Source organism: Kogia breviceps, chromosome 3 (assembly GCF_026419965.1).
Source record: "Kogia breviceps isolate mKogBre1 chromosome 3, mKogBre1 haplotype 1, whole genome shotgun sequence".
In the NCBI taxonomy this organism is placed as follows: domain Eukaryota; kingdom Metazoa; phylum Chordata; class Mammalia; order Artiodactyla; family Physeteridae; genus Kogia; species Kogia breviceps.
This window is the reverse complement of record NC_081312.1, coordinates 112,039,182-112,050,272: the sequence shown is the minus strand read 5'-3', so window position 1 is coordinate 112,050,272 and position 11,091 is coordinate 112,039,182. Positions and strand designations below refer to the sequence as shown.

The window sequence follows — 11,091 nt, the reverse complement described above, 5'->3', positions numbered from 1 at the left end:
GGCAGTCAGACCACGACTTCTGGGCTTGAATAGTGTCCTGTCCAAGCATAAGAGTCCAGATAAGGTTTGCTTCTTTAGGAAGAAGAGTGTGAAGACCCAGAAGAGGCTGACCTGGAGGAGCAGGAAATGGGCAGGATATGTCCTGTACTTCAGCTTTGTGGGGAGATGCTGGGGTGGGAGGAGGGGCTGTCCTGGTGACTGTATCCAGGAGGGGTTTGAGAGATTTGATGACTCACTGGATATGAGTCTGGAAGGAGTCTTGAGTAACTGAGATGTCTAGGTGGGGAGGTGGTGTGGGGGTGACACATTAACTGAAACAGTGACAGGAGGCACACCAGGTCCTATGAATTCTCTCATCAGTCTTGGGAGGTAATCATAACTGTGCCCACTTCAGGAGAGGAAGTCGAGCTCTGCTGCAGGTAACTCATCTGAGGTCACACAGCTGGACTGGCACAGGGCCTGTCCCATCGTCTGTGGAGTTGATCCAAACCAGTGCAAACAAGTGCTGTGCTGGTAAATCCAATCCCCCGCCACCCCCCAAAAAAGCCTGATTTGAAGCATTTGCCATTTCCTGTGGTGTAAATATTCCTCCCACCTCGGCCAATTTCAGGCCACCAGCGTGATGTCACTGAACATGGAGTTTGGAAGGGCTGTGCACAAGCCATCATGAGTGGGTACTAGACAGTACTAACCGGTACTAGCCAGCTCACCACTGACACAACCCAGGTCTGCCTGGTACTTGAGGCCCCTTCTCCCTCAACAGTGACAAACCAAACACCTCACAGCTAACTCAGATCTTTGTATTTTCAGTCACTGTTCTTCACCCCGACCTCTCCTGGGTTTATCTCCTCACAGGTTGCAGTTTCAGGATGTCCAGTGTAGTGAATTCTCCTGGAGTTTTATTCCAGCGGCAAATCTCACAGAGGGTCTTTCTGCTGAGTGCGCACAGGAAGCATTCCAACTGGCACACAGCTTGTGTCTAGAGGACATGGAGGAACCAGGCAGCACTCCTGGACCAGCAGGATAGGATATCTGATCACCATTCAGAACTCAACAGAGCGGTTTCCTGTCCCAGGTAGGAATGGTGTTTCTGGTGTCACAATCTGAAAGTGGATTCAATTTGCACAGCAACTGTCTTCAGAGTTGACAACGCTACATCCTCAGGGACAATTCACTTTAAAAGAATCTGCAGCATTTTAGTACCAAACCTATGAAGATCCTCTTGTGTCACATTTTCTCTCCAATCTTGTGGTTTGTGGATATTTTCCTTCTAATTTGGGACTGACTGCTATGCAGGCCAAAGAAAGGAAAACACGCCAAGCAAGGAATTAGGGCAAGTGGAACCCCACTGACTGTGCACCTCTGTGGGTGAAGAAGGGATGGGGATTTAGGTGAAACAACGTGATTCTGCGACGGACTCATATCCCAAAGCAAGTTGGGGGCAGCAAGCTGTTGCAGTAGCCACTCTGAGGGAAAGGGCAGTGTCAAGCCCTCAGCCGGGAGGCACAGGTAATAGCACTGCAAGTCCTGAGCTAACGGGAGGTCCCCAGGGGGTGAAGTGGAGTCACGTGTCCTCCCAGCTTGGGGAGGCAGCCAAGCCCCAGGCCCTGGGCAGGCACAGTGGCCAGGCCGCCCCCTGACTCCCTGCAGAGCCACGGGCCCCTGGCTGGGGCTGGACAGGACTTTCTATCCCTCTGAGCTGGCCAGCACAAGCATCACATCCTCCCGGGTACACGGCTCATGGGGGACTGCGCTGACAATCCGCCTCAGAGAGACTGGGTCTGGTGAGCTTTTGCTGGAAGACACGTCCTTTTGGAAGAAGGAAAGGCCCATGCCCAAATCTAATTTTAAAGGCCTGTGAATCATAACCCAAACTGCTCATTACCCAGGGACTGCGTGGTGACTGACTTGGACCTTCAGCTCCAGCACAGAAGTCGGGAAGGCACGCGTTAACCATGATTCTCCTGACCCCAAGACTCTCTCAGAGACCTCCAGCTCATCGAGGTCTAACATGGGTCTCTAGATGCCCTTTTCTAGCACAAGACGCCCTGTATCTTCCCGTCACAGCTGCTCCTATTGAAAAAGGATCATTCCCAGAGGCCCTAAAGCCCCAGGCTCCAAATACTGCCTTGAAATCTAGTCATGGGCTTTAGCTCCCAGGTAGTGCAGAAGCCAAGTTAACAGTAAATTGTAATTAATATATATTTTATATGATATTATCTAAGATATATAATGAAACCTCAAAACCTGCCTACAACATAGGTAAGGGGTTTCAACTTTGAAGACTGAAACTAATTCCCATTTGTGTTCAAATGTACACTTTTCTCTCTGGAAAATGCACTCGCTTCTGGTTGCATGGAGCCGGGTGTCTCTGGGCATGTCCACACCCTCCCAGACATCCACCGCCTCTCAAAGTCTGGGAAGCGCCCCTCTTATCTTGAGCTGCCACTTCCGTACCTCGCCCTGTGCTTTGATCTCCTGGGACAAATATCTGTGACTTGGGAGTGGAGAAATGTACCTCGTTCCCAAACAGGTCATCTGTCTGCAACTTGCCTCTCCTCAACCCTTGAGTCATCAGTAAATCTTTCTGTCTTTTTTCTCATTTTGCAGTGACTCAAGTTTTGCAGCAACAGAGTTGGGTTTGTGGTTTCCATTTCCACAGGATGATCTAACCAAGACACTGGGTGCAATATTCCCATAGTATTTCTTGAAGGTCATTTAGTTGTTCAGGTTTATTTTTAAAAGGTTTTCTTAGAGTGGCTAGTAGGTACAAAATGCCAATGTTGACCGAGTAAAATACCAAATGACTTAACGTTAGGTCAGAAACGGCCAAACACTAAGGTCCCGAGAAGTGAATGAACAACTTCTGGAAATCTATCCAATGATCCAAAGTATGAAGAGGGCTTTGTGCAAAAGACTTCATCTGTGGGCTTCCCTGGTGGCGCAGTGGTTGAGAGCCCGCCTGCAGATGCAGGGGACACGGGTTCGTGCCCCGGTCTGGGAAGATCCCACGTGCCGCGGAGCGGCTGGGCCCGTGAGCCATGGCCGCTGAGCCTGCGTGTCCGGAGCCTGTGCTTCGCAATGGGAGAGGCCACAACAGTGAGAGGCCCGCATATCACAAAAAAAAAAAAAAAAAAAAAAAGACTTCATCTGTGCTGTTATCCAAGATGGAACAGGACACTCAAGGTGGCCAACAGCAGGGATATTCTCAACTCTAAGAGACACAAGGGCCTTTAAAGACAATTTTAGAGAATTAATGTATTTTAAGTAGGGGAGGGGGAGCAAGATGCCAAATTGTATGTTACACGTACATCAAACTATAAAGACGTTACAAAAACCCCACAGGAAGTTACCAAAGTGGGAACAGGGTGGTGCAAGAGGAAGGTACTGTAGGTCATTCCTTTTCCTTCTCTACTTCCCAATAAATCTGTTTGCATTGTGATGACAATGTTATTTACAATGGAAGAGACAGGCTTCATCTAAAAATCCAAAGTGTTTCCTTCACAATACGAATGTGATCACTTGAATGTGCAGTTTTAGAAACAGTACATTTCTAGTTTGCAGAGGGCATTTTGAGCACATGAATGAGACCTCTCCTTTAGTTATGTAACCGGAAGTGTTTGCCCAAAGAAAGACCTAAACTTAATTCAGAATTAATAAATTTGAAGGTCATTCTGAGGTTAGACTAGAAGTGCTTTCTTTTCTGCAGTGGGAATGTGTACTGAGCTAGGCATGCGGGGGGCTGGGGCCTGACATGGGGTAATGGGCTGAGGCAAATGAGTAAAAGGAAAGAGGAGGTGGCAGCCCAGAGGCATCACTGACTTAACTGTGGTAGACTGTTTAATGGAGAGAAATTCAATACAGATGCATCAGCTTGTTTAAGCAGATTCCAGATATGGCCTAATTTGTACTATTAAAAGATTTAATCAATTTATTATATTTTTTCATTAGAAATCAGCCAGGCATAACGGATAACTCTTACCATTTTAAAGGAAATGTAGTTAGAATATTCATAAAGGAAAAAATTTTGGTTTTGTCTACAATAGTAAAAAAAGAAGACCCTCATAATTGGAATATAATGAATAGTAAATTGAATGCATTAAAAAAATATCTGACAACAGGGCCTTAAGTGGTTTAACTGCACTGATGACAAGCCAGCCCCAAATCTGGTTGGTCCTATGGTTTCCTGTGAACATCTTACACCCATCCCCTCTTCCACACATACATCCCTGTAGAAAAAACAAACAAAACCCTGAAGCATAGCAACACTAACATGTTTTTGTTTTTTTCTACTGAAAGTCACACAAAATGAGTTGCTGTTATTTGATCCATTGCGTTGTAACATTTACAATTTCATTGTGTTTATAACAAGTAAGACTAAGCAGATTTGGTGTGAGCTGCCTTTTCCTTCAAGAAGAACAGGGACATCCTTCAAGGGCTGGGAAAGCACAGTGGGACCCATCGAGGCAGGTACAGCCATGTACAGCCACTTCAACAGACAGATCCCTCACTGGCCCCCAGTCACTGTGGCGATAAGCTCCTTTGCAGCTGAGATTACATGCAGTAATGCAGCCTACCCCCACCCAGGGAGGGCTGGCACCTGCTTCCTTCCATGACAAGGAAGCACAAGGGGAGACCTTGGAAGTCTGGCGCCAGGGCGTAGCCCCTCAGCCACTGGCAAGCCTTCCAGTGGGTAGGCAGCCCCAAAGGTGTGTCATCTTCCTGGAGAACAGGAAGTTTCTGTAAGGCAAGAAAAGCTTCTGTAAATCCACTGTTCTCTTAACCTGACCACTATCCTTGGGAGGTGGTGTGGAGACTGTGGCTCAACTGGCACCCCACAGCACATATCCTACCCCATGGACACACTGAGTAGGGAACGGAGATGACTGCAGATAACACCTGAACCTCCAGGTGACCCTTCAAAGCCCAAGAATTGAGGCAAAACGTGACTGTCATTTAGCCTGGTCACACATCATGATAAATGGTGTGAGCATTAGGGAGTGAAGGTGTGTGTTAGCCACGCCCCTGAGTCCGCTGTCTGCACAGCAAGTTCCTCTTTGCTCCAGCTGTATCAAGCTAAGGCTGGGCTTTGTGAAATAGGTGTGGTCAGAGAGCTGGGCAGGAAGGAGGCAAGGACAGACTCGCCTGTGGAGATCAAGAATTTGACTGGCTGAACTGATGGTGTTTGGAGCAGCGGGACACAGACCAGCTGGGAGGGTCAGAGCTCCTTCTGTGTCTGGGCTCGGGAAGGGCCCCACCAAGAGTTCACCAGCACCACCTAGCCCTTCTGCTCTCAAGACTCTGAAATGGATGGCACTGCCCTCACACCAAGAGGACCATCACATGACCTACATTGAGTGATACGTGGCTTGTCTCCAACCATCAAAGTCCCACACGCTCGGGTCTGTGTCTTCTCACGCTGGCCCAGAGTGTTAGGAAAGCGATGCCACCTTCCAGAAGTGAGGTGCCTGCGCTGTCTGCTCTGCGAGACAAGGCTCTCCAGCCTCCACTTGGGCAGGGCTCCCACACATGCAACCACAATGCCTAGGAAGCCCACCTGGCCTGCTCTCAGAACCCAAGTCCATAAGTCTTTCCTATGGCAACAAAGGCTGGCACAGATCCATGTACCCAAGCAAGCATGTACCCCCTCATCTGTGTAAACGAATTTTTAAAATACTACTGATGCTAGCCTATATACAATTCATCCCACCTTCCACACCAGAACCCCACAAACCTGGTGGTTCTTTGCAGGAAGGGCCTGAGGCCTGGATGGTTGGAGGAAGGAGAGGCCATTCACACCTTTGTGCATTGTGATTCCCACCCCCCATCACCACCTTCACAAATTATCCTTAATTTTTAATTTTTTTTTTTTTTTTTTTGCGGTAGGCGAGCCTCTCACTGCTGTGGCCTCTCCCGTTGTGGAGCACAGGCTCCGGGCGCGCAGGCTCAGCAGCCATGGCTCACGGGCCCAGCGGCTCCGCGGCATGTGGGATATTCCCAGACCGGGGCATGAACCCATGTCCCCTGCATCGGCAGGCGGACTCTCAACCACTGCGCCACCAGGGAAGTTCCTTAATTTTAAATTATTAACAGGAGTTATCTGGCTTGGGGGTTATGGGCCATTTCGTTTTAATACTTTTCTGTAAAGTAATGAAACCTAAGAGAAAGTCTAAAGTAACAAACGAAGCAAAGAGGTCTAACCAGAAAGTGTTCCAAGTTTAAGGGAAGAAGGAATCATCTTAAGTCAGGAGTGTGAGGGCCACAGGGTCACAGGCCATGCAGTTCCAGGTGGGAGCAGTGGGTAGGCAGGACGGAGGGCATTCTGCTGGGAGGAACGCATGGCGGGGAACGGAGCACTGATGGAGGGGCTGGGGTAGCATGGGGCACTGCTGGCCGTTCCAGACATGAAGGCCCAGCATGCTGGATCACCACCTAGAAAAGAGACCCAGGCCTGCAGTCCAATGAGACTGTCCACTGTGTCACATCCACACTGGAAGGGTCTGAAATGACACCAGGGTGGACCATGGGGGAGTTTCAACGGGCTCCTGGAAGATGAGTCCAGGTGGCCAGTGGAGTGAGGTGGTGAGAGAGCTCCAAACAGAGGTAACGCACAGGCAGGAGACAGACTGACGTCCTCATAAATGAAGAGCCCAGTTCGGCTGGCAGCAGTACCCTGAAGGGTGTCCTACAGAATCCACTCTCTGGGCAGCAGGAGGGCACCAGAGCTGCTGATTTGGAGGGGTGTTTTAGGAAGAGGGAGTGGCCAGGTGGAGAATGAGCCCACAGGCCAGTGGGCACAGAATCCAGGCACGGCACTACGAGAGGAAAGGAAGAGAGTGAAGGGGTCCAATGGCATTTCTGGAGATGGAGTCTTGATGAAGGGAGGTCGGCACCTCCATCAACATTAACAGTGATGTCAGGGAAAAGGAACAGACGTGGGCAAGAGTGGATTAGGGAAGGAAATAGCCAGTGTTAACAAAGTGTCACCAAGACATCTGATGGACATTGAAGCTCAATAAAGTAATTGCTCACACCCTGTCCTACAGTTCCTTATTATGGTAAAGAGAGACAATTTAACTGTCTTTGTCATAAGATGTATATTATGTTCTTCCTTACTGAGGAATAAAAATGTCTTTGCTTTTTTCCAAGGAAAAACTAAACACTCCCACAAAGCAAATGGCAATTAGAATGAATGACAGCAATTCGTACTGTGAGCACAGTGTCATTACTGGATCTTCATTGTCATTACATGGTAAATACCTGTCCTGGGAGTGTAATTTACATCCACAAAGCTTGCTACCTTGGCATCAAAGATCTTACTTTTTTGATTCTTGGATTATATGCCAACTGTAGGCAATTTATCCTGTAGCTAGAGCCATCCTAAAACCCTGAGCACATTCGTGCACACAGGATCACGTGGGCACTTGTTGAAATGCAGATTTTAACTGGCCTGGCAGGTGTACTAAGGGGGCCTGGAAGGTACATTTGTACCAAGAAGCCAGATGGGGCTTGGACCTGGTTTGAAGAACTTTGTTCTATAAAACACAAGATTCAGCAAGTTCTTTAAGAAGAACAAACAAAAGATGACAAGTACATTCTAAGGAAAAAATAGAGGAAGAGGCACTTGAAAGTTTCATTTCATTCCTGAACTGCAGTGCATACAAATATTCCCCTCAAATAACTTGAAAAACCTTATGAATCAGTGTTTAAGTTTTTTACTCTCCAAATGTAATACAATTCTTCAGCTAAAACAAGAGTAATGAGACAAAATGGTTCTGAAAAGTACAATAGAAAAATATTGTTCACTGGTTTATTTTTCCAAATGAGCAATAGGCTATTTACAAATAAGCAGATCTCCAATGATGTATAGTAAAATGGCAAATCTATTACTGTTTGAAATCTAAATGAAAAAAAAATTTAAGGCACATTTGTTCTGTGAATTTAAAAGAAACTTTCTGGTTTAATGACAGACTCGTTTCACTTTTGTCCAAAACACGTGAGCACCAAGATTATCAAAGAACACTTAATATTTAGTAAAACAGTCAGGAATGTAAAAATTAAGGAGGAGGAAAAGAGTTTTCAAAAGGAAATCTTTGGAGATCAGTTTACTGCAAATAAAATATACTAAACATTCCTAATACACATAAATACTAATAACTAACAGGTACTTGGGAAATGGCAGAGTTCTAAACAATGGATATTAAATAAATTAAAGGTATTTCAGATACAAAGGATAAAACAAAACAGTAATTAAAGAATGAGACACCCATCTCCATCAACATAACACGGACAGGATGAAGTGAACAAAATCAGATACATTTCCCCCAATGCTTTCATTAGGGTTGTTTTTTTTTTTTTGTCTTTGTTTTAGCTTGCATACATTAGATTTATGACAATAATTCTTATTTGCCGTTCTAAATATTAATATTTTACCCTTTAAAAAAAAGGGTCTGGAGAAGAGAAAATGCCAGACCCTTCTTGAAATGTAATGCCAGGTCCATTAGGCCACACTAATTACAACAAGAACAGCCATCTATCTTTTACTGTGCTTTCCCTGCTCCCCTTGCTTTGAAAAACCTTCAAAAATGAGACAAGACTGGGGGAAACAATCACCTTTGGAAAGCTCTCTTGAAGATGATGATACAGCTACTATCACATTTCCTTATTTGACAACTGCAACATAAAATGGCTTAAAAAAATTGCTGTAAAAAAAGACAAAAGGTAGAATCTGTGCAAAGTTAACAGTTACAACAAAACATTTACCAGAGTTACAGTGTTTTGTTACAATAATACTTTGTAGGAACGTTCATCTTTTCTGCCGTAGGACTATAGCAAACAGTTCTGAAAAAGAAATATTTTTAAAAAAAAAGTTTTGTTCATCAGGTACATTTCAAGTCATAATTAAGCAGGTCTGCTACATAATGTTCAGCAAGAAAATGTGTTCAAAAGGCAAACATGATCACATTTTTGTTCAAAAAACTCAATCTTCAAGGAGTCTTCTGTAAGAAAATCATGTGTAAAATATATCCTTGTATGGACTTCAAAAACTGATCATACAAAAAAATTTTGAAAAATAAATTAGGTAATTAAAAATGTCTTTTCCAGCAAAGCTGGACATTAGGCTGTCCTCACTGAGCCATTATTATTGCTGCTTTTACTGTAATTTGGGTCATTTTTTTCTAGCCACATTTCAGCCAGCTGCTGTGTGGACCCATATGTTGATGCTTTCGACCCCAAGCACATTTTGTACTGTTTGGGATCAAGGTTGGGATCACAAAAGACAGGATGGTGGACGTGGACTACTCCTACTTCTTGGCTCCTAAAAGTCTTCAAACCTGCCTGGACAACCTTGTTGAAAAGGTCGACATCCTCGAGCCCCCAGCCTTGGATAGAAACATCAAAGCCACCTACTTGGACGAGATCTCCCTTATAAATACAAGTAATGCCAAACCCATAGTTTCTCCAGAAGCCAGTTTTTTGAGTAAAGGCAAAATGGTTGTCACTGGGAACCTTCCCACTATAAACAATCTTAGGATCGTACTGGCTAAAGATGATTGGAAAATATATTTGTTGGCCCAGAACTGTATTTGCTCGACATCGCTGAAGAAATTCTGTAGTAAATACAAGGTCAACGTCACAGAAGAAGAGCAAAGATTCATTATTAAATTGGGAAGATCCCACTTCCAGGGCCAGAGCTCTTGAAAATTCTCCAGACACGGGCAAAATCTGCATGTCGGCTTTCGGGTACTTAATGCGGTAATCTCTCATGAGTTCAACTTGCTTGGCCTTGTCGGGGTTGGAGTCAGAATTGAAGAGCAGAACAACGAGCCTGACATTCTGATTCGGAATGAGACATGTCTTCTCAAAGTTCCCCATGAATCTCACAAACATGTCAAAACGTCCAGACAAAGGAATCAATATATTGATCTTTTTCTCTTTGGGTTCTTTGTGCTCATCCTTGGACCCAGGGAGCTGAAAGGGAACAAGCTTCTTCAGGGAATTCGAGAGAAAGGACAAGGATCCGGATTCTTGATTGATTTTTTTGGCCAGTTCCTTTGCATCCAGCTCCTCGTGTTCCACAAACTGTATCTTGCTGAAGGTCTGCTGTAAATACGCATGCCTCCGCACAGGCACCGTCATTTTCTTTCCTTTGTGTTTTTTGTACAGAAGCAGCAAGTCCAGAATGTACTCGGCCCCATACATGGGATTCACTCGGCGATAGCCATACTGTATCTCCTTAAAATCAATAATGCGCCCTCTGGTTTTGGCATTGGCATTGATCATCTCCATGACCTGCATGACAATGTCATCCAAGGCCTCCCTCTGCGCGGAGTCCATCCCTCTTCGAGGGGGTTGGCTGTCAGCAGCCGAATACAAATATTTTCCAGTCAGAAACTCCCACTCCAGAATCTCCTCTCGCTGGCGGGGCTGAAACCTCATGAAGGAAGGAGGAATTCCCAGCTGGAGGTCTTCTTTATGAATCTCCGTGTTGCTATATTTGCTCATCAGGACAATCTCTCGGTGCAGCTGGATGGTGCGGTGTCGAAGCTCAGCAATCTTGCGGCTGAGCATGTAGCTGTGGAGCCTGTACTGGTAGGGTGGGTTTTTGTTAGGGTGCAGTGTGATGGCTCGGTGAATTTTACTGTTATGGAGATCTCTAATGTACCCCTTCTTGTTCTGTTCATAATTCTCATAAAAAAGCTGCTGCATCTGTTAAGAAACAAATAAAAGATTGCTATTAGTATTACATGACTGAGTGTACCTCTATTCTTATATTTCCTTATAGACCTGCATACTCTAAAAAAATATATATATAAATATTAGAAATCTTTCCAAATGAGTCAGAGCATATCTAAGGTCCTAGTAAAGCCCGATCTACAGCAGTCCAATGAGAGCAGAAGAATTATAAACCACTTAAAGAAACAAGACTTCATCAATAACCAGAGTTAGTCAATACAATTCTGTAGGCAAACAGAATTATGAAAAGGTTTTCCCATGAAGTAAAAGTGTAATCCTGAGCTCAAAGCACACCAACTCAGCATACCTGGAAGAGAATGCCACTGCTGGTCCCCACCAAGCCGGTGAAGGGGA

At 45.3% G+C, this 11,091-nt stretch overlaps 1 protein-coding gene across 1 annotated transcript in view; it reads right to left on the bottom strand.

The window, feature by feature from the left end:
• Positions 1 to 7,700: 7,700 nt before the first annotated feature.
• The window catches only part of CHSY1 (chondroitin sulfate synthase 1), a 76,566-nt gene continuing 73,175 nt past the window's right edge, over positions 7,701 to 11,091 (bottom strand). Inside the window, exon 3 of the mRNA XM_059059587.2 lies at positions 7,701 to 10,710. Coding sequence (XP_058915570.1) covers positions 9,118 to 10,710 — 1,593 coding nt within the window. The 3' untranslated portion in view covers positions 7,701 to 9,117. The remainder of the gene's footprint in view (positions 10,711 to 11,091) is intronic.